The following is a 23686-nucleotide window of genomic DNA, read 5'->3' on the forward strand; positions in this document are numbered from 1 at the left end:
GATCTAGGTCTGAAAGACCCTTCCCTTTGCGGAGCAGTACACTCAAAAGGGGGAAAGGGCCAGACACAGAGAAACGCTTACAAGCTCATCTCCTTGACACAGACTCTCCTCTCTTTCTTCTTATTTGTCAGGCCCTGTCATGTTATTTTTCATCTACATCTTTTGTCATTTGATTATAGAATTTTAGGGTAGTTCGGGGAGGAAGGGACCTTCGGCAGTCTCTAGGACAACCTCCTGCTCAAAGCAGGGTGAGCCATGAGATCAGATCAGGTTCCTCTTGGAAACCTCCAAAGATGGAGACCATGCAGCTGTCCTGAGGCCCACATCTGCCTCTGTGGGAACAGCATTTCCCTGCCTGACCGATCCATCTCATGAAGCCCCATCCCTTCCCCAGCTGTGCTCCTGCACCATATCCCAGGAGGTGGTGCCAATGTGGACCGCAAGTCCTTATCTCCTTCGTGGAATAACTTAGGAGGTGACTATGCTGAGAGGGCAACTCACTGACAGGGAAACCACTCCGACCTTCCCCGCTGGTAGCAGGATTTTAATCACGCCCTGACTTAAATCATTAATTCACAACCCTCAGGTTGTTTAAAGAGCTGCGATAATGGGCTGAGAAGAAATTACTATCCATTTTCTCTTGGCAGGACTGTAACGGCATGACATGGCACCCGTCAAATTGGGGAAAGAACAGGGATAATTTTCAGAACCAGAAAAAGACAGAAAATCTACCCAGAAGAAACAATGACAGAAGATTCCTCCACATAGGCAAACACAAAGAGGTCAATTTAGATTTAGTTTTTTTAACATGCCTTTATTGCTTAAGGACATTTGGCGAGATAGCCATAACATAAACCTCATGTCCAACATTACTTGGCAACACATTTCCCAGCTGGAAAGAAAATAAATTGGATTTTTTTCTTTGTGCTAATGCCACATTTTTTGGATGCTATTTTGGAAACTAATCAAGAGGTGGCTGCTCAGCATGCCTCTTCATTCTTGATGGCTTTTTAGTGCAAAAGAGCCAGCAGCAACTTTCTGAAGTCCCCAGAGGTATCAGACCGGACAGCTTCAGCTAACGACTTCTTGTACATTTGCTGGAACTTCTCCTTTATTGCTGGCAGGTCGCTCTGAGGAGACACCAGGAGTCTCTTTAGAAGAGTGGGATGTGCTTTGAGTAATATGCCCTGCTCCTACCAGGACCCCTGGGGTCTGCTCCAAGCTCCACCGCAGCCGGTGGGAGGAGGAGAGGAGAAAGCAGGAGGCCTAACAACTTTGGAGGACTTTCAGCTTAATGTTTGGATTTAAGGTAAGCTCACATCAGATGGTGTGGTGAGGGGATGCTAGCTGCAAAGAGGGTCTGAGCGGAGAGCCGTGCCGGGGTGGCCAGGGGCATCTCTGCCCAGTGCTCAGCGGTGCCATGTGGGCGCAGCCTTGGACAAACTCACACCGGTCACTGCCAGCTCCTGAGGCCACTCTGTGGTGGCAAGCAGGGACAGAGGCACCTCAAGGAGTACGGCTAAAAGGGAGTTTTGTTCCACCCACAGAAGTAATTTTCTGGTTACCACAGTGGGGAGAATTAAATGCCTTGTCTCGAGCTTTCCTGTGAAATGGCACCCATGGCACGGCTTGATCTTTATCACTGGGGTTTTAAATGTTACTACGACTGGACCGTGTCTTAACAGAGAGACTACCCTGGAGACTAATTTCTCACATTGCCGATCATTGAGAAATAGGCTCTCCTTGTCCCTGTGAATGACTTCTCTTCTATGTCAAGGCTGAAACAGTCCTGCAGTTACAACCTACACAGCTTACAAGGAAGGAAGACTTAAAGACTGTGTTTAAGATCTCAAATGTTTTGTGCAGTTTTGTGCTTTTTAAAATGACAATTATCTCCTTTGGCTCTTTATTTTTCTTCCCTTCTCCCCATCTGTTTTTCCCAGCTGGAATCAGAGCGAATTGGCAACATATGTTTATAAGCAATTCTCAATTTGGGAACTGCTGCTTTATCATTACTTAACGAGGAATTTACTTTTAACATCCTATTGGGGCCAGACCTCCCCGTGGGCTAGTTTTAACCAGGTACAGTTGACTCCACTTGAAATTGCCTGCATGCTTTCTGGTTTAGTTCTTTTGAAAACAGAACTAGATGCAGTATCAAAATTAGAGTCGCCCGGGTACAAAAGCAGAGTGTCACTGAGCTGAAATGGGTTGACTGAGCACATGAGCTACCAGGACTCACTCCATACCCTCTACATTTGTATTTCTCCCAGAGCTGATGTGAGGTATTACAGGTCGCAGGGTACCCTACCTCGGCCCTGGTCACAAGGATGCGAATCAAGGTCTCTTCGTCAGTCCCGGCTCCTTTCATTGACTTGTGCAGAAGTGTAGCGAAGTAACCTGGGCAGTCTTTGGCACAGCTGACTGGAGAAAACAGTAAGAGGCTTCATTATACTTGTATATTTATACTTTGTGATACATCTTCAATGAGAAGGAAATAAATAAGGAAGAAATAAAGGAAACTCCCTAGGGTTTGTGCTCAGACAGACATATGAGCTGGTGGGGCTTTCATTCTGTGACCGGTCCCCCATCGGTATGCAAGGAGAAGTCTTAAAGTCTGAATGGGGACATACGTTTCTCCACGGGGAAAGCATGTTACACAGGGAAATGATCAGCACTGAGTACTCCGCCATTCCCCAGTGAAAATGAAATGAATGAGAACAAGCATTTGCCCCTCTGGAGTTCCGCTTGCCCATCCATTCTTGGGGTAGCTGCTCACTCCACAGCTCACAGGGGAAAGATTTGGGAGAGCCCGGATCCAGACTGATAACAGCAATACCAGAAAGCTAGCCAGAGCCAGGGGACAGGCTTAAGTGCTGGTTACAGTCATCCCCAGTGCTAAATTGCTGTCAAGGGCCCTGTACATTTCCGTGGTGGCTGGCTAGCACATTTCCGATGATGCCCAGGCATCCTCTGGAAGTTATCAACAGCGATGGCCTCGGGAGCAGCTTGGAGATGGCCACCCTGTGTTAGAGGGCAAATAATTTAGCTGTGTGGAGAAAAGCTGTGTCTAGCAAGTCCAAATCACTATTGAAAACTGGCTCTTCTTTTCCTGGCAGATATGTCACCTCAGTTTAGGGTTATCTCGATGTCTGTCACCAGGCTGTACACAACCCCCAACAACCAATGTCAGATGATGGCAAGAACTAAAAAAGAAAGCTCTTGACACTTTTTTTTTTTTTTACCAAGGGTGAGATAAGCCTTCTCCAGATCTCCAGATGTTTCACTTTTAATGGATTCTTCTATGTCCTTCCCACACACCTATGAGGACAACAAAAAAGGAGCCATCAGAGCTGTCTGTACATGCCATCCCACTGCCATAAAACCAGCATCAGACTTAGGATCCAATGGCAAAAGGCCAATTCAGATCCTTTAGAGCCTTTCCAAGGGAGTAATTCGAGGGCAAATTAAGTTCTCCTCCGGCGTAAGCACTCACGGATCCACTGGCACCAAGTTAAGAAGGTCTATGTGGCCAGGTAAGGCACAATGCTTAAGAGATGGATAACCTAAATCTAGCAGCCGCATGTATCTGAGGGCTTCTAGGACAAAGAAGCTGTAGCTTCTTCTTGAGTGACCCCTGGGCAGGAGAAACTGTTCGAGCTTCCTCTAACCCCTCTATCAAAGGCTCTGGATGCCTCCCACAGAAATAAGATAATTTTTGGACCTTTACCAGCTCTATGAAGTTTTGTTACTTATTGTCTTTGGCTTCCCAGGGAAAGTTTATAAGCACTGCAGTTGTTCCCAAGTTTTTGTATTATTCTCTAAGAAAGGGGAAAAACAGACTGTCACTTCAAACCAGAGTTTATCCTGACTTTTGTGAACTTCATGAACATCAAAGCCTTTTACTTTGCTCTGTTTTGCCTATCAGGATGGCCCTACATGGTTCAAGACTCTAGTGGACTTTTAGGTCAGAGCTGGGAGACCATGGGTACAAGGCGGGAAGGATTTGGGCTTAAGTTCTGCAAACCCTCAGCCTGCTTTAGATCTGGGCCTATTTATCTTTCCAAATGCAGAGAAGGTCTGATGTTTGCATGGCTCTAATCTTGGCCCACTTCTACTTCAAATACAGCCAGGCAGGATGTGGTAGACCGGTTTGGGCAACCTGATCTGCTTGGCTTTAGGAATCAAAAAGCCAAGGTAGCTTGGCTATTGGAGCATTTAACTGAACCCCCAGGGTTTGGGCCACTCCGAGGGAGAGAGTATCAGTTAGTGACTGGTTTTGTTCTCCTGCCAGCAACAAACCAAAACTTGGATTAAGCTGCAAACATTTTTCCAACTATGGGTTCCTTATTGTGCTGACACTGAAATATGGCCTTGACTGGAGTTTTTTTCCATCTTCAGTGCCTAGGGTTACAGTTTCCTGACAAACTAAGAGGAATCCTTGGGGAGTTCAGGACTATGAGCCAGAGGCTGGAGCGGGGGACCCTCTCCTGAGAATAAGTATCTCTGCTGAGCTTCCACCTTGCTGCCAGGAGAAGGATTTCCCATTGCTTTGACTTTCTCAGGTCATTTCCAGGCAAGAGGTCTCAGTGGAGGTCAGCTCCAGGCCCAGGTGTGAGTAAAATGTCCCTGGTGGGTGACACAGGGCAAAGTACCAGACAGCCGGGATCCTGCTGCCTACCTTGCCTTATATTTGGAGACAGAGGAGAGTGAATCAAAGTACCTGCACAGGCTGTCTGCCCAGCGCGGGCAGAGAGGAAGAGGCTGGAGATGTGCCTCTGCCCAGCCAAAATGAGCATGTGAAGTAGGGGGATCAGGAGGAGACACCTTGACAGGCTCTGCTTTGGAGAAGGAGAGGAAAAAAACAGAAAAAGCAAAACCCTGCTTTAGGGCAGGAGTTTGTGAACTGGTCTTCTTGCAGGAGTGGGGACACCCACCATGGCGCAGCTGTGGGAAGGAAGCAACATCGCGACATTTATTTGGCTGGATGTTGTGTAGGTTATGAAGGGGAATAGGTTCTTCACTGGCAGAAGATACAGCTTTTATTCCCTATTTCCAGAAGATCAGGATCCAGTTGTATGAAAATGTTTTCCAAGATTCTTGAAGCTTTCAAGAACTTTTAAAATGGCAAAGAAAGGATCTCTTGCTCTACATGTCATTTTAGGGTCTGCAAACTACACGTCAGGCCCTACGCAACTCACACTGCAGAAGAGAATAACTCACCTTTTCGTAGGCTTGAAAAGTAGCTCTCAGCTGACTATAGCTTCTCTTTGCTAAGACCACATTGAAAGCCAGCTCCTCTGTGCCCCACCGGCCTTCTCCTGCCTTGAAGATTACATGTTATTTTTTAGAAGCGTTTGCTTATTCACAGTAGACACAAAAAGTCAGCCAGAGCCCTTGATCCACCAAGCTCCAGCCTATGCCCTCCTCGCTTCACGCCCTTACACTGCCATTGCCCCCCTGCTTGGTGTGTTTAGTCACCCCCCAGGCAGCCCTTGCTGCGCAGCACAGGGGAAACAGGGATTTTTCCACAATTGCACTTACTTTATACAGATCTGTGGCATCTTGCTCAGCGAGATCTGCATTGACCTGTTGGGTCTCATCTCGGCTTGCCTACAGGAAAGGACATGACAGTAAAAAAAACCAGACCAAGCGCTGATTACATTTTGTAGTGGAAGGGAAGACTGTCAGCTCGTGGCCCTCAAATATTTTGGTTATAGTTTTGCTGCCATCTGCTGACAAACGCCTAGTAAAGGGGCACGGTGGGACTTGGTGGTACAGCTTGGAACGGTCTGTTCATGTTAACCGCAGCCCCTGATTTTCCTGACTTTACAGGTGAAGCCTGAATGCTAGGGCTTATCTCCCAGTTTTATTTGCTGCGTGCTGGGACCCTAATGAGATTGCAACTCTGAGATTGCTTCTCTGGAGCAAGAAGGGACTATCGGGGCTCAGTAGCTGCACAGCAGTAGACTGTACTCTGTGGATGCTCCCCTGTAGCTGGTCCCCCTTGTCCCCAGCGTCCTTGCCATCCCGTGCTCCCGCTCCCTCTCCCAGCTAGCACATGTCCAGAGCAGAAAACAAAATCAGCAGAAAACCTGGTCTGGGTTTAGAGTTAGCCTGGCTTTGAGGAGGGCCAGACCAGAAGAGCTGCAGAGGTCCCTGCCCACCTGGGTTGTTCTTGTGTTCTGGTTGCTGCTGGGTTTTGCGGGTATTTTTCCAGCGGTGGGAAGCGGCAGCATGCGTGGGCAGGCACTGGGGTGGGAATGGGGCTGAGCTGTGCACACATTGCTGGGGCAGGACCGTCCCACCACGGCCTTTGGTTTCATCCCAGAGGGCTGAGCTGCTGGACACATACAGCAACCCGGGCTCAAACCACAGTGTTTCTTAGGAAAGCAGCTGGTGTATCCACCGTCCAGCTACTGAAAAGATGTTCCTGGTACCTGCAGTGAAGTGCTGCTGGTTTTTGTGGTGCTGGATGTGCCCTGATAACTGCAAGATATTTTCCTGACTAACCCATGTACTCTGAGCATTCACTAACACTGTAATTCCTGTTATTTGAAATTACGAAGGACTAATCTATGACAAAGATCTGAATAATTATGAAAAATTATTTTCACTCCTGAAAATATACCCCAAGAGGTGAAGAGAGCTGTATCAGTGCTCTCCAGAATGGGAATCTAACTGCGGTGTATTTAGTGATGTGACCTTTAAAGATCTTTAAAGCTTATTCTATTTAATGAATCTTTTAATTTCTCAGGGCTGTCTGATCCGACTGGCCATCATGTTGCATTTCTAGGTGTGATCGTATTCTTCTTAGTTAGTTATATTGTGTCTTTATGGAGATATTAATCTTTTTCTTTATTTTGTGTAGGTGGTTTAAAACAAAGTGTGTTCTAATGGAAAATATGCTTTTTTGGTCAAAAAAAACTAACTTAACAGCAATCTCTTTCTTATTTATTCTATATCTATCTGAATTGTAAATTCCTTAGCTGAGATGGAAGTAAGATTTTGCTGGTTTGGGGCAGAACTCAGCATAATGTAGCCATGACCTTGAACAGGTATTCTAGCCATTACCATGGTATAAATAATAATAAAACAATTCTCTTGTCTTCAAAGTATTGGAATTTATAAAATTACCTGTGATTTTACATAGCCCCTTTAGTTATATTAAAAAACTATAGATATAGAAGGGTCTCAACCTGAAGAATGCCTTTTGCTTATTATAATTACCTCATTATTATATTCCATATCATAATTACATTATTGTAAATACCAGCTAATACTTATTATGATTACCCAGCGTAGATAGATAGGATAAAGAGAAGGAGCTGACCCTATCAGGTAGACGCGTAAGAGGAAAGCCCCCAGCCTTACCTCTAGCACAGTGACTAATACCTTCTTCAGGGAGCCACTTGTGTCACTTTTAACATCAGACTCTAGATCCCTATCAAAGACTGTGGAGGAAAAAAAAACATCTGTGAGGTCTGACCCAGTGATAAAGGCGTTAAATGAAAGTGTTTGAATGACAAAACTACTTACGCCGTTTGTATGCCTCCTTTATGTTTACAATTTCCTAGGCAAATAAATCAAATAAATAAATAATCAATTTAATAAATATGGCAAATGAAAATAAACAAATGTAATTAATTAATAAATAAATAAGCGACCAAAACCCCAGCAAGTCAGTACCATGCTTGTGTTGCTTGAGGCATAGGAGGCATGGAGGGGGGAAAAGCCGAATTCCCACTTCTCGCTCAGGGCAGAGACACGGCACAAACCCAGCCTGGCTCAGGACACATCCCGATGGATGCCTGACTCATGCAGGTGTCCCTCTGGTTTCAGCTGTGTCTAGGCATAAGCTGAAGGGCTTTTTGAAGAGGATTGCATTCCCGAACCTGGCAGGAGCCACCTCTGAACGGCAAGAGTATTGCCAACGCTGCCTTTAAACAGGCACCTGGGGCTTTCTCTGTCATCAGTGTTGCTTCTGTGCCGTCCATGGGAGATGGGAGTAGGACCAAGGAAGGAATTTTAATCATACTACAATTAACTCCTACAAGAGTTTCAGCCTCAGTATGGCAACCTTATGGCTGCAGCCACGACAACAGGCATTTCAGTCATGGAAGCTGGTCTGATCCCTCCTCCTCGTCCCCGGGGGGATGCTCTTGGTGAGCTCTTTGCCCTGCGACCCAGGGAAGGTCATGCATAAAAACTACCTGGGTGTCCCAACCTTATTGTTTCGTGTGCAGAGAATCTCAATCAGCAGCGACTCATCCGTCCCAGCGCCCTTCATTGCCTTCCGAAGCTCTCGGGCCTCATACTCGCAGGGCAGGTCCATCAGAGCCAGCACAGCCTTTTCGAAATTCCCGCTCAGGTCTCCCTTCAGGTCGTCTTCCAAATCCTGCGGGGACAGTCAGAAGGGTTAGTGCAAAAGCTGAGCTGGGGTTTTTTATTTGTTTCAGGGAATTTCATTATTTCAAAGCTTCTTCTGTACCAAAAAGGGACAAAAACATAAAAAAGGCTTTAAATACACAGACTTTTTTTCACAAAATAAAATCCCTAAAAATTTTTGTTTCATATTGAATTAAACAATGGTTCCATCTTCAAATACGAGTCAATATCAGTCCAGTTTTGACTCTTACTTGTTTAAACAACTACTTACTTGTGTAAGTAACTACTAACTTGTTTAAAAACACTAGACTGCATAGTCTAGTGTTTTCAAAAGCTTAACAGGAGAGTTTGCTCTGAAACACAATGCAGAAACTTTCTGCTTCAAAAGAGCTGCAACAGAAGGGATCAAACTTACTAAACTTCTCTTCCAGTTTTGGTTAAAATTGATTTATTGGAAAAAGCACCAAATTTCTACAGAGTGCTTCGGTACCAAGCAATCAGCATTTTTTCCACCAAAAAAAAAAAATCAACCTTCTACTAATGATCTACTTAATTCAAAATTTAATAAGACCCCAGAGAAGAACTCGCTAGTGTATGCATGCTGAGAAGGATGCCTGCTGATGATTTATTTGAAGCTCTATCTGCAGTCAGCATTTCCTGTAGTACGGGAAGTATTTGACAAGTTCAGAACAAAAAACCAGAAGCCCAGCTCAAAGGCTATTGTTCTTAAATACCCTCTTACACAATCACAAGTGAACACTCAATCAGTTCAAGTCAGAGGCTGATGTGGGTGTCGGAGCAGTTTCAACGCGTGCACCATCAACCTCACTTCCTTGAGCAGCAGGAGCGAGAAACGGTACAACTTGTGGCTCCTTAGAATCAGAATCACAGAATTGCCGAGGTTGGAAGGGACATTTCAGATCACCGAGTCCAACCATCAACCTAACTCTGACAAAACCCATCACTAAACCATGTCTCTAGGCACTATGTCTACCTGTCTTTTAAACATCTCCAGGGATGGTGCCTCAATCACTTCCCTGGGCAGCCTGTTCCAATGCTTAATAACCCTTTCAGTATAAAAATTTTCCTTAATATCCAATCTAAACCTCCCCTGGTGCACCTTGAGGCTGTTTCCTCTTGTCTATTGCCTATTACTTGGGAGAAGAGACCGACCCCACCTGGCTACTACCTCCTTTCAGGTAGTTGTAGAGAGCGATAAGGTCTCCCCTCAGCCTCCTTTTCTCCAGGCTGAGCAACCCCAGCTCCCTCAGCTGCTCCTCATAAGACTTGTTCTCCAGACCCCTCACCACCTTCTTTGCCCTTCTCTGGACCTGCTCCAGCACCTCAATGTCTTTTTTGTGGTGAGGGGCTGCCCAGGCCCACGAGAAGGGTTGCTCCATGATGATGTAACTGGGATGTCCCATAGCATTTTCTCATTTCTAATGCCTATTTTTATTAATCCTCACTATAGAACTCAATCTATAAGATTTATGTAACCAAAATCTTTATCATGCTTGCTGTAACTGTTACATACTGAAGATGGAGACGCACTGGCACAGGTTGCCAGTTGTACAGGTTGTAGTTGCCCCATACCTGGAAACATTCAAGGTCGGGTTGGACAAGGCTCTGAGCAACCTGATCTAGTGGGAGATGTCCCTGCTCAATTGCGGGGGGTTGGACTAGATGGCCTTGAAAGGTCCCTTCCAACCCAAACTATTCTATGATTCTTTATAGAAGGCTTTCAGGTTCAGTGCTGCCAGTCCTATTAACATTGACTAATGACTAATGAGCAAGCTGACCTTAAGAAAATACCAATATAATAACAAGCTCTGCAGGATTTAACTGTTTATCTAAATAATATATTGGGAGCTTTATTTGTCTTATTGGAAACTATTTTTCTTGCACACAGAATCATTAAGGCGTTCTACCTTTCCTCCTCCAGAAATCAAGTACCCAATGAGAATTCTCAGGTTTGCAACGTGCATTCTACTTCATCACTGGAAAATATCAATACTACATCTGTTAAACTCAACAAAAATATAATGGTGTAAGATCAAATAGTCCTTCTGAATTTGCATCTGGTCTGAGAGGGATTCTGACTTAAAATTTCCTTTTTACATTAATTCCTTTTTCTGAATGTGCTGAAGATGAACACAAGCTGAAGTATTTTTTATTTCAGTTATGAATAATTTTCTAGCTCTCCCAACTTTGATTAAAATGCTCTGATCTGGTTAAGGCTGATTTCAAGAAGACTCTGAGGCCTAAGATTAGAAATATAATTGGTATTTTAGGAGATAAAATAAATTGCTGAATCAGAAACTAACTGGTGTCCTCCTTAAATCCACTGTGCCCTTGATATTTTCAAGAGCAGAGGCCTGTAGGCTCTATTTCTAGCAGGCGTGCCGTATGAAACAGGGAGGCCATTTATTTTGAAATACCTTGCTATACAGAGCCTTGTACTTCTGTTTTATTTGCTGTCTCTGCTCCGCTGTTCGACTTGACAACACTTCAATAATTTTCTTTTCATCGGTTCCTGAAAAAGAAGTTGCGCATAGGAATTATTTAATCAGGAATCTAATCCAGAGGAAAGAAAACATGATCTCTGAAGAGAAAAAAACCTGCTCTCTATATATCCCCACTGGTGCCAACTTTAGGATTTGTAGCATCTAAGATTCTTTTGAGGATATACTTAACTGTAGTCAGCTACAATGTTCAGACCATAAAATAAAAGTTCACTATCTCGCGCTGCTCTTATTTTATCAGGGAAATCGAGTCTTCTGTTCAAGAAGGTCAGACATGGCTCCTAAAGTCAGGGTTATGGCAGTGCCCATAGGCTGACATACCCGTCTTTGGTGGCAATGCTTGTTTGAGTAGTCCTGAGGGATCAGCCACAGGATCCAGTTCATTAAGTGTGCGAACGCTTGTGCCGGCACAACAGAACGAACGGCGTGGGGCGAGAGGCCCGGGTGGGTGGGGATGTGTTTAAATCAGCTTCGTTAACCCATAGCCTGAATGTCCAGCCTGTACAAAATGGGTTGTGCTTTGCATTGAATGGAGTCAGGAAGAGGAGCCGGAACCGGCCGTCGTGGTCTGAGTCTCTGCTGATGCTGTTTTGCTCGGCAAGAGTAAGTGAGAATGAATTGGGAGTATGGGATGCCCCGGTGATGGGCACCAGAGCAGCTGCATCCCCCGGGAACCCGCGGGGAACTCAACACACAGCATCCCCCCAGCAGGAAGCCCTGGGGCAGCTTTGAGCTGTAACTTATGCGATGGATGGAAGCAGCTCCCTGAAGGCAATGACCTTGTTCTTGTACTTTTCTTGCCCTCAGCCATATAAACAGATGTTTGCTCTAAACAAAGCTGCTGGAAGGCGTTCCTTACGTGTGTGGTTAAAGGGAAAGGACTGCAGTGATGTTGCTTGGATGCCTGAAAGACACAATAGAGTAGCTATTGCATTAACACATGTGTCCCGGTGCCCTTCCATCTGAGGGCCAGCAGCTTGCCTCAGGCGTTACTTCTTCAAGGTAAGTACTGAAATGGAGAATGGGTATCAGGAGAGACCTATGACCCTGCATGTGATGGGCACTGCCAAACTACCCGTAGCATATAAAGGGTTTAGATGGCAGAGCAAAGGCATCAAGCCATAGGCCAGGTCTGCTGATGCATGCACGTCACGCTGGTGGACACTGCCCCATGCTCTCCTTGCGCTCTTCCATCTGTTGCATCCACCTACTGGGCTCTGGGCCATGCCTCGTCTCAGGCTCTCGGGAGCAGGGACCAACAAGGGTTTCTAAGGAGCTACCAGTACAAAGGATAAAAACACAAATGATATTGGCATTCAGCAGCAACTGATGCATTCTCATCCCTGCATATCATCCACCAGGTACATACAGGACATGTTTAGGGCATCTTGTCCAGTTTCTTCCTGCTTAGAACTGAGGCAGAAGGCATGGTCCTATTTTAGAAGGAAAAGCACTCCTATCTGACAATGTGGGGTTAAACTCTCAGTAGGAGAGCCCTCTGGGGAACTGTCTTGAGGGGCCTCAGTTGATAGGACAGGAAGAGTTCCTGATATTCAGCACTTAACTAGCTGGTTCTGAATGTCGGTGCTATACCAGGAAGAAATGCTTAAATACATGTTTACTGTGCAAATGCCTGGAGTGAATGAATAACTTCTTGCTCTGGTATGCTGCCTGGCAGTTCTTTCTCTGCTGGACGTTGTCATCTCCGGGGACCTGAGGATCCCATGAACGCTGTGCATTCCTCATTCGCATCAGTGCACGCTCAGCCAGCTTACTTCAAACTACCTTAGAAGGTGGTGGGAGCCAGTATTTTTGGTTAAAAATCACTGATGCAGATTGAGAGCACCGTATGTTCCTTTTAGGAGATGGAGGTGCAATGGGCTCTGATGAGCATATAGAGGTGGTGATGTTTTTTGCTGGTCCTTGAAGGTCTGGGAAAGGACATTTAACCATGACCTTAATCTGACCTGAGTAGCTAGACCCCATGACTGTCATATCAGCCTTGACAGCTTGGTGTTCCTGTCACAGGGAGCAAATATCATGTTTATCCCAATCCCCTGGAGCCAAGCAATTAACAAACTAGATCTTACCAGTCTTTGAGGAACAAGCTGGCTTCCCTTCCCATTTATGTTAATCATATAAAACTCCATGGCTGTGCATGTTCTTTGAGTCAGTAAGTGACAGAAAGCATAAAGATTACCTGAAACCAGTTGGAACAGCTGTTTTGCCCTAAATTTATTTATATGCTCCTTATAATACCGAATTGCCCTTTGTGTAAAAAAAAAAAAGAGCTTTCTTACCCGCTCCTTTGCAGGCACTATGTATTTTCTTGGCATCTCGGTCTGCATCAAACCCGTGATGATGGTGTTTATTGGTTGACTGGGAAAACAGAGGCACAACAGATACATGGGAAACAATTTTGCATTAGTCTCTGAACGACAGCAGTTTGGGCCAGGTTCTTGCTTGATCTTCATTCACATCATCTAAACCATGAAGTTCATGCTGGGCTTTGCTGAAATACTGGATCTATCCCTAGGGCTCCTAGAACGGATCCACAAATAGCTGCCACCACATGGCACACGGTGCTGATCCGATATAACTTCGTTCCGCCAGTTCAGGCTTACTCAAATGATTTAAAGGTAATAACTTCATACCAGGCATTTTCATGCCAGATCAAATATTATTTGTTTGTACCACTTTAACAATAGGCCAATATAAACGCCTTATCAGATGTGTACAGAACCAGGCCCCGTCTCTGCAGTACGTTCGTAAGTACTAGGAGTTTACAATCCAAATCAGCTGAATAAAACCTGGTCCTGCAAACCTTTCTTGCGTTGATGCATTCATGCAAGTGAGATAATTGGAGATATGTAACATGATAAAGCTGGTGGGTTTTTTTTTTTTATTTTGGCAAAATAGCACATGTGGTTACCTTGAGCTAAATCTACCAGGGAAAAGTCCACAGCCACAGCGGCAGTTTACAGCCTGACATACCAATGTAAACAGAAAACGATGCCCGTTCCTGCTGTTCTGACAAGCTGTGAATCACAAGGGCTGAAATGCTGGTACACCCTCTATTCTGCTGTTTCTCGGACAGGGGTAGAAGTATCTGAGACCAGGAGGGCAGCAACATTTTCAACCTCTGTGGTATCATGAATCAGTTATTTTAAATGCCTAAACTCTAAAATAATGCTGTAAAATAGGTTCTAGGCTCCTCAATCAAGTAGAACTACATGCAGGCCGTCGATTCGGGGGGCGCTGCAAGTGCTTTGGCATTTCCATTCAAATAGCAACACGTGGATCAGGCTATTGGCTTTGCTGGGCTGCCAGGGCCTGGCACCACCACTGTTAATTAAGGGTTAAGATACTCCAGGGCATGGCACTCTGCTCTCCACTAAATTAAGGGTTATGACACCCCAGGGCACGGCAGTCTGCTTCTAAGCCCTCCTGAAAATGCCACCATCCTGCTGAAGAGCAGAATAGGCTAAATGGCTGATTGGCCCCCTTGTCTTTGGGGACAGCACAGGGCAGAGACAACTCCTGAAAGACATTAGGCACAAGATCATTCTGCTTGTGGGATAAACAGAATTTAGCCATATGGCTGTGGGCCGTGCTCTGCCATGTACCCACCTGGCCAGAGGACGCCCTGTTTTATTTACAAGTATAGATATAGCCCGGAAGCGTGGTTGTTGGTATTCTTCAAAAGTTTCATGCTGTGATCTACCAGCTCTGGTAGAAGAGCTACAGCTCTGGATAAAGGAGTCTCCTAGCAAAAGATAAAGGGTATTATCTCAAAGAGAAATCCCAAATCCAGTCCCTACCCTGCTTTACCAATGTACCTTTGCGATAGACCAAAGACCACGTAGGTAGCTGGCTTTTCTAACGCAGTTAGCAGCTAGGATACAATTTACTGTTAATAGTAGTGCAGCCATCTCACTGAAATTGAAAGTTATTTTTACAACAATGGCAATTAGTCAGGTACAATAATAATGCAATAATTTCTCTCGATCTCTACAGCACAAGCTAAGACTTTCATTGCCACATCGTTATCACAAATGTTGCTTGTAAATGTGTATCCTGCTGTATGCTCTGACACACACAGAGGCTTCTCTGAACCTTTCATATCAGGTGGAAACAGATGCATATAAGTAACTAGTATTTTCTAGAGGGAGATTTTATTTAATGGTCTTCAAATTTCTCAGGAATTTTCTCAAAAAGGAAAGGGAAAAGCACAAAGTTAGAGAAGAGATACACTGATCACTGTTTTTATAGAAAATGAATTGCATTCACATTTTTCTATTATGATAGGGTGTACGTGCTTCTCCTTTGATGGAATCATGTACAAAAGATATCTTTTTGCACAACATGCTTGAAAATTAAGCAGCTCTAACTTCCTTCATCTCTTCTGATTGCTACACCCCCTTTTCCATTCTTGGGAGAATAAAATTCACCTTTGTTCTCTCTAATACCAAAACAAACGACGACAGCTAACCAGGCTCAGTGGCCGAGGAATCTGGGGGAACAGAATAATGGGATCCCACAATACAACCAAAGCCTGTTCTGGATATACAGCCCCAGGATGCAAATGCTGCATGCACAGCCAACCAGAGGCACAATGGGCCTTTTTGCTGAAGAGTCGTAAAGGCAGGGTGGTTATGCAAGGAGCGTGGTCCGGGTGCTCCTCAACACGTGGCAGAGTCAATGGGCATCACGGTCGTAGCCTCCAAGAGGATGCTCTGCTGCCCGTTCCATTGACTGTGCCCCACACACCGCCCTGTGCGGTGCCAGTACAGATTTCCCCTCTCCATAATACCAAGTTTAACAGGCAAAGTGTTTTGGACACTTCAGTTCCTACTTTAGCATATGGTTGTTAGTATTACTGGGTAATGCACTCCTAATTACTTCTTGCACCCACAGGACACTGTAAGCTGGACAGACGGGGTACAATATCTGAATGGACTAATGATGATGACATTAAGATATCATTATTTTGGCTCCATAGCGCTAGCACACTTTTCAGATGACACTCATGCCACTCATATGGTTGACCCTGCTGTCTGTGTCAGCCAGCCAGTACTGAAATTATTCTTAGAGTTGGTTAAAAAGCATTTCTTTGTGAGGGTAAGGACCAGATAAACAGCTGAAAAATCAGCAAAAAAGGGACAATTCTGGAGCACAAAATACAGAAAAAAGTGCTAACGTATTAAATGCATAGATCATAGAATCATAGAATGGTTTGGGTTGGAAGGGACCTCAAAGATCATCTAGTTCCAACCCCCCTGCCATGGGCAGGGACACCTCCCACTAGACCAGGCTGCTCAAAGCCCCATCCAGCCTGGCCTTGAACACTTCTAGGGACGGGGCAGCCACAACTTATGCCTTGATGGCTGGTCAATTATGCTCAGGTTTTAGCAAGTCCCTAACTCCTACGTGCAACTTGTCATTGTGGCTGTTGTGTTTGTGTGTAGCACAGTTACAACAGGTAGCAAAATGGTAGCACCAGCAAGTGAAATAACATTGTGGATTTATGGGGACTCATAAAGACTTAAAAAAAGGAAGGCATTTCTTTTCAATGTGGAAGGGAAGGAAGGCCTGTTTCTTAATGATGTTCAGGACATGTTTGTTTTAAAGCACCAGAGGAATCTATTGAGTCAGCTCTGCTAAAGCCTCCGTCTTCAAATATATCACTGTAAAACATTAAATGATGCACCTGGGAGATATCATTCTTATAGTGCTGTGTGCAATACTACTATCAGCTTTATAGAGAGGAAGTCTGATACTCTGGTTAAGTGACTGACTGTTAAGGCCAAGTCCTGAGTCATCTAGAAAGCCCTGGTTAAAATTCACCACCTGCTGGGTCCCGGTCTTGTTCTTGCCCAATGACACAGCCTTCCCAGCAGGAGAGTGAGGGCTGTTTCAGACCTGTACTGCTTCCCACCCTGCAGATTTTGATGGATAGATTTTCCTGCAAGGGACAAATGACAAAAGAAATTGGTGTTTAATACCATTTGTAACTTGTAGGTATTCTTTTAAAAATATGGGCAGAGTCACTTTAATATAGTTCTTGTTTTAGAGTTAAGGTCTTCGATTAGGCTTGAGTAGTTAATGACTTATAAATGTTAAAGCAATTTTGGTGATAGCATGATGTGGAGCCTGAAATATCAGGTGGAGAGATTGCATAAAAATTTTGCAGCTGGACATAGGATGTAAAGGAACTTGCTCTCATAAATTGGTCCAGCTCCATCTACTCTGTTACTTCATTTGCTTCTACAATTCTCTCCAATACTTCCATATTTATTAGTGTAACCAGAGTTCTGCTGGTAAGAAGCCCTCTTTTCATTTCCAGCCTAGCTGTCTTCATGGCCTATGTCCACTTGCTTTTTCTGCCAACAGTGTTCCTTAGCTTGAACAGTTTTTGCCTCACTCATACATATTTTTAGACAACAATCATTTGCCCTTGCAGCTTTGGCTAAAATTGCCACAGATTTACTTCTATGAAACTGGATAGATTATAACGGATCTAAAACTAAAACTTATACCTTGTTGTAAGGCACATTACGTAGTTTTTCCTACTGTAAATTACATTTGACTTTAAGGAGAGGTAAGATCAGTTTGTAGTTGAAGATGGTCTGCAATGCTTAGAGAAGCATTTGGAAACTGCTCTTCGATATTTCAGCATGTGGAGCCCTTATGGTGCACAAATAAACAGTTTAACAAAAAGGTCAGCAAAACCAAGAAAGACATGGCGGGGAAAGAAGAGCTCTGATGGATTCAAGGCATCAGTAGTTAGAACTGGTGGGATGCTGCAATACATTGCAGATATTTCTGAAGACAAAATCTAATATCTTCCTTTAGCTAAAGACAACTAAGCTTGTAGTAGATACAAAGTGCTCGTCCATCAGCAGACAAGAACAGAAGAAACACTACCATGAGCACAGAATTATAGAATCATAGAACCATAGCATCATTAAGTTGGAAAAGACCTTTACGATCATCGAGTCCAACTGTAAACCTAACACTGCCAAGTCCACCACTAAACCATGTCCCTAAGCTCGAGGTAGCTTCCTGTATTGCAAATACCCTACCTGAAAATAGCTGATAATACAGCTGAGCAATCACAGCTATTTTTCCATTTCTGTCATCTCAAGCAGATGCCACAACCATGCTCGGGAACAGAGGTTTATGGAGCAGTAATGTCAAAATACCAGAAAGGGTAGCTGCTCGGGATGCTGCTGACAGTGCTCACTCGCTGCAGGTCCAACACAGATCCATACGGATAAAGTGCATGGGAAAGTGCAGACACAGATGCTTACAAGCAAATTGCTGAGAAGAGCCAGCAGGAATGTGGCTGCTGACCAGAGCAGTCGAGATGCAGGTCTAATAGTGATGGGCGGAGCCCTAAAAAGGGCTGGATCGATCCAGGAATGTTGAGTGCTTCCTCCAGTCTTCATTTTTGCCAGGTCCATTTTATCTTTGTTTTTGCCAGGTCCATTTTATGTGATTTATTTAGTGGATGTCTAAGTTCAAGCTTCAATTTGATGGATGTTTCCATTTTTCTTTGGCTTAACAGAAATAAAAATTAAATCTCAAAATAGCAGCACATAGAAAGGGCAGACTGAGCCTGCCATGCTCTTTACAGCACTGACTCCTGCTCATGAGTACGGTCTGAAATAAAATTTAGGGCACTATTCAGTTGTCTAAACATAGGTATCTGGTGCCATTAGAGGTGCCGCAGGGTAAGCTGCCCGCTGCCTGTCAGAAATAAGTGGCCTCCTGTGCAACCTGCATCGGTCAACCCGGTGTGGATGTCTCGCACACAAGAGGGCATCTCCAATGGTTATTGGAGCTGGGCTACCACAGCTATTTCACCAGTTTTCTTATTCTTCAGATAATTTTAATTACGTTCACCAAAATGCATTGGAGAAAAATGAGGTTTTAAAAAGAATGACACAAACCGGTTCCATGTGCAGCAATCTGAGCTTTCCTTTCTACCAAGCAGGTGAGCTCAAGCCTCAGTCTTTTGTTCAGGAGATCTGTAATACACTCTCTCTCTCCTCAGGATTTTCAAGACACATAACAGGCACCTAATAATTTTGAGGTTAACACCCTGCTGGTAAATTCATCTAAAAAATGTCCAGTGGGTTCACATATTTCAGCTGAGGTACCAGATCTATACATACTGCAGTGCCATGCCTCCCGTTTCTTTAGGAAGCCAAGCCCCAAACTTTCCATAATGTCCCAAAGGTGAGCACAGGACCGCCAGAAAAACAAACAGACAAGCCAAAACGATTGAAAACCCATCCCAGATCGGAAACTGTGGAACCTGTTGAGATTTCCCAGTTCTCACCCATGAAGAGTCACTGAGTCACCAGTTCAAAGGCCTTCGGGTAGCCTTGTCTCCAGCTAATGAACCAGTTCTCTTCCAGCCCAGCAATGCTAGAGCTGTCAGGACTGGTTTGGGCAGAGCTGATCTTGCTGTAGGCAATGGATAAATGAGCTGACATCTCAAGGTGCCTTCCAGTTCTCTGATTTTCTGTATTCCTCTTCTGTGTGGAGAGGAGACTTTATTTTCCTTGTCTACCAAGAAATGTCCCAAACCATCTTGTCATCTTGTTAGCATAATAAACAACAGGACTGGGGTGCTTATCTCATTAGTTAAATTGTTTCTAATACACTGGGATCATGGAAGACAGCTTTTGGCAAATCAGCGCCTACATGATTAATTTTTTATCAACGCATATATACTCAAGATTAATTATTTATCCTGGCAGAAGCCTTTAATAAGCTATAATGCAACTGGAATCCAAGGGTAACTAGACTAACAGCACTGGATAGAGAGAAAAAAAAGGGCACGTTGTCTTGATCTTGTGGTTTTAGTCTTCTACATCACATGTTGTCAGAATAACATCCTGTTAGCGGAACAAACTCTGAGTTCTCACTCAAAGGGATAGTCTTAGTGACAAACAGACCAAATCTCATCACTCATTTCCAAGCATTTCCGTGTGTTAAGAAAAAAACACCAGAACAAAAACGGGAGTAGGCTGCAGTATTTTGGTTCTGATCTACTTCCAAAGACAGACTGAAAACATGGTGCCATGTCTGTACTTCACCAATAATCTGAGTTACCAGAACAGACATTTCCAGTCATAAATATTTTTTTCACTCTGTCATAATGCTACCTGAGGCCTTCTACCCCTGCATAAGGTATATTATTCTTTTATAATATGGTCACCTTATTTTAAACATATGCATTCCTAATAGAAAATATATCTGCCTGCTTGTGTCTGTTAAAAATGCAGTTGAGGCTGGAATGAACACCAAAAGAAAGGAGGAAAAGCCATTTCAGCGGTAGCATCCGCCCTGCCTGATGAGCAACATCCCTCCCTTGCCCACGGCAAAGAGTCTGGAGACGGGTATTGCACACCTCGGGGCTGTGGGTGGAAGAGCTCTCAGAGCCAGTGGGCAGAGGATCACCCCTCTGCCGGGAGCCTCTGGCTTTGCTGTGGGATGGATGAGGGCCCTGGGCCAAGCTGGCAATGGGGTCTGGTGATCTGTGGCTGCTTTCTGTGTGAGCAAGGCCCCAGGACACCCAGGACATCTCTATTCCCAACCGTGTCAGCCAGCCTGGCATGGGGCTGCAAATATTCCTGGGGGATAAAAGTGTGACTTGCTCAGAAAGCTCCAGACATCAATCAGAAAGGGCAGAATTGCAGATAAAGCCCATTTAATTTCAGTGTATAGGTGCTTTCATGGGAAAAGCTTCTTAATATTAGAGGTCTTTAATATAGTGGAGAAGCAAAAGAAACAAAGATCAATTACTGGTAGGCAAGGCTGAGTCTCATCTAGCTAGCAAAGGCTGTTCAGGCATGAGGATATCTGGTCATTAGTGGATGGTGGGTTCCCCACCTCCTATCACCCTTGCATCAAAGAAAGATGTTCTTCTGCAAGTTCTTCTGGAAGATTAAATAATTGGGCTCAATTATTCAGGCAGGAATTTATGTGAAATAAAAAGGCTTTTAGCACACGGGTCAGAATAGATGGACACTAACATTTAAAGACAAACAGAAGCCAACAGCTGCAGCACATTGGCAGTGGGGCAGCGTCAGCAGGCACCAGGGTTTGTGCTACGGCAGTAAAAGGTGGGGTTGAGAAACACCTTTTTGACGTATGTTAATTGGCAAGCGCTACCTTAAGGACTGCCTGTGTCCTTTTGACCACAAGGTTTCTTCCTCTGCTGTTTTGTAAAATGTACCTGTCATTTTTGTTTGTTTGAGTAATTTTCTCAGTCAACCACAATATGTAACTGCAAAACTGCCATCTGCCTCCTTGACTGCTCAGAGAATGGTATCGGCCTCTTCGAATGCCATCCGCCATCTGCCAGGCAGGCTGTCACTCTCCCAAATCCTTACGGCGGTTTTAGGCGGAACAGCTGTATGACAGCAACACGCACTGTCAGGCTAGCTTGTTGCTGGCAGTCTGTTGCTATCAGGAACAAAACAGTTTCTATATGAAGTATAATAGAATGGATAATACAATGTATGTAAGTCATGTCGACCAGACTTCATTACTCAACAGCCTTTGCAATGATTCAGTGGCTCCTTCCAAACTGAGAGGTGCAAATAACCTTGTCTTCTCCATCTAAGACTAAAGCTACAGTGACAACAAAATCCTAATAAAATTAGTGGCATTTCCTTTTTCCTATTGCAAACAAGTGGCAACGGTGAAGGTAATTGCTCTAACAGTTATTTAAACTGCAAAATTAAAACCATCAGTCTCCTACGACGTCCCTCCTGTTTCTAAATAGCTGTTAAAATATCACCTCATAAGAGCTTATGGATAATGTTTTATCCACTCCATTTATTCACGCTCATCACCATTAAGAGAAAAAAATTTGGGAGGGTTCTCTCATGGCTGGCTTTTCCACTGTCCAGTTTTAATGTGTCCACACCTCCTTGTGGCTGGTGGAACCCCTAACGCAGATCACTTTTAAAATCAGAGTTAGCTACCAGGGCACCACCCAGTGGGAACGCCAAAGGCGCAAAACTGCAGCTTTTATTTCTAAAGGGCTCAATTCACCGGCTTAAATACAGATACCTTTGAGATGCTGTAGAGCACCCGGCCCCTGCGTGGGGCTGGCAGAGGTGACACAGGGCTGACAGGGACCTGACTCCCTGGTGTGGCAGCTGAACCCAGGGCAGGAAAGGATGCTAAAAATCTCCAGAGGCTTTACGCCTGTGTTTAGACATGAGTCATGCCTCACATCACTTCCTTTTAATACTTATCGTGCAAATGGAAGCCACAGAAAAATGACAAATGGCTTTATTCAGCTGGGACAAATCTGGAATTCCAAGTGTGGAATTATTCTGTTACACCTGGGGTGGATTTGTCTACTTTTATTTTACTGACCATAATGCCTGGTTGGAAAACACTTCACATGCTAGGCCAGTAGGGATAATGATAACCAAAATGATTGGAATCTGGCATATTCTGCCTCTTTTTCAGCTGAGACAGCCAATCTCTGACTTGCATACCGATGAAGAGATAGCTCGAGTGTTCTTAGGTCTTATTAAAAATTTTACACTCATTACCTCAACTAAGACTTGTGATGAGTTTTGGTAAGTTAACACTGATGGAACCGAAGTAAATTCTTGTGTATGCCAGCGTGAAAGCTAACATGACTTAATAATGCCTACGCAGGGCTGAAATACGTGGACGCAATCTTTGGGAACATCCTGCTGACTCTTTCATGTTTTCTAAAGCTGAATTATTTAAAAAGGAGAAGAACTGGAAGGACAATGCACCCCATCAGGGAAGCCCCAAGATTACATACTTCTCCCCTTGATTGGGAGAGGTCTCATTGGTTTTAAAACACTCCTCTGCAAGATGCATTATCTAAACACCATCTATCTATTCATAGACATGTAGAAGGGCTGTTACTATACAGACATGGCATGTTTAGTGTCTGACAAACCAACTGTGTCTACTGAACTTGGAGGTTTCTCTGTCTAACTCCTCTCCACCTCACAGGGTGGAGGAAATCTCAAATAGTCCCAGGTCAGCTGAGTCACCCAGAGCAGCAGTAATCAGTCCGTTGCTTCAGTCAGTAGTCGTAGTTAACAATAAAGGCAATGTAATTTTTCTGGATAGTAACAACAGAACTTGGTAGAATACACTAAAACTGTTTTATACAAAGAAGAGCATTAGACTTTAGATATTTTTGGAATTTTTTTACGGTTTTGTAAAACATAATTGTTTGACCTGTTTGCATGATGTAACACATAAATATAACGACCCTTTGATACTTCAGATGGGTTCTTTTTCTTGCCACAAACTCATAATAAATTTTTCATGGGTAGATGCTTGTTAACACCTACCACAGCTGCACTCACAGGACAGCCTCAGACCTAAAAGGAACAGCAAATGCCCTGGATAAAAGGGGAACCATGGAAACGAAAAGAATCCGCCGCAGCTCTTCCCCAGTGTTGGGTGGCTGAACAAGAAGGTATATTTATTTTCTGCTGACTGTGGGCTTGTGGCCAGGAACTGAACAAGAATCAACTGTCACCGAATATTGGTCTGCCAGGGGAAGCAACAAATAGCAATTGTTGAGCTTTGTGATGAGATCATAAAAATCACCCTATGGTAAGTAATACTTGCACTAAGGAAACATTTCTACAAGGATAGAAATGTCCATAGGCAACACAGAAGCCCTTGTGATGCCTGTGAGCTTATCCCCAAGAGGATCCCCAAGGCAGATGTGCTCTCCTGGTTATACT

General features: G+C 44.3%; 1 protein-coding gene across 1 annotated transcript in view; it reads right to left on the minus strand.

Moving 5' to 3' along the window:
* Nucleotides 1–898: 898 nt before the first annotated feature.
* ANXA13 (annexin A13) overlaps nucleotides 899–23686 on the minus strand; it is a 32080-nt gene continuing 9292 nt past the window's right edge. The window contains exons 3-12 of the mRNA XM_063324093.1: nucleotides 13211–13289; nucleotides 10827–10921; nucleotides 8228–8398; nucleotides 7540–7573; nucleotides 7375–7454; nucleotides 5545–5613; nucleotides 5224–5325; nucleotides 3246–3321; nucleotides 2312–2424; nucleotides 899–1130 (exon numbers count right to left, since the gene is read on the minus strand). Coding sequence (XP_063180163.1) covers nucleotides 1011–1130; nucleotides 2312–2424; nucleotides 3246–3321; nucleotides 5224–5325; nucleotides 5545–5613; nucleotides 7375–7454; nucleotides 7540–7573; nucleotides 8228–8398; nucleotides 10827–10921; nucleotides 13211–13289 — 939 coding nt within the window. The 3' untranslated portion in view covers nucleotides 899–1010. The remainder of the gene's footprint in view (nucleotides 1131–2311; nucleotides 2425–3245; nucleotides 3322–5223; nucleotides 5326–5544; nucleotides 5614–7374; nucleotides 7455–7539; nucleotides 7574–8227; nucleotides 8399–10826; nucleotides 10922–13210; nucleotides 13290–23686) is intronic.

Source organism: Chroicocephalus ridibundus, chromosome 2 (genome assembly GCF_963924245.1).
Source record: "Chroicocephalus ridibundus chromosome 2, bChrRid1.1, whole genome shotgun sequence".
NCBI classification, from domain to species: domain Eukaryota; kingdom Metazoa; phylum Chordata; class Aves; order Charadriiformes; family Laridae; genus Chroicocephalus; species Chroicocephalus ridibundus.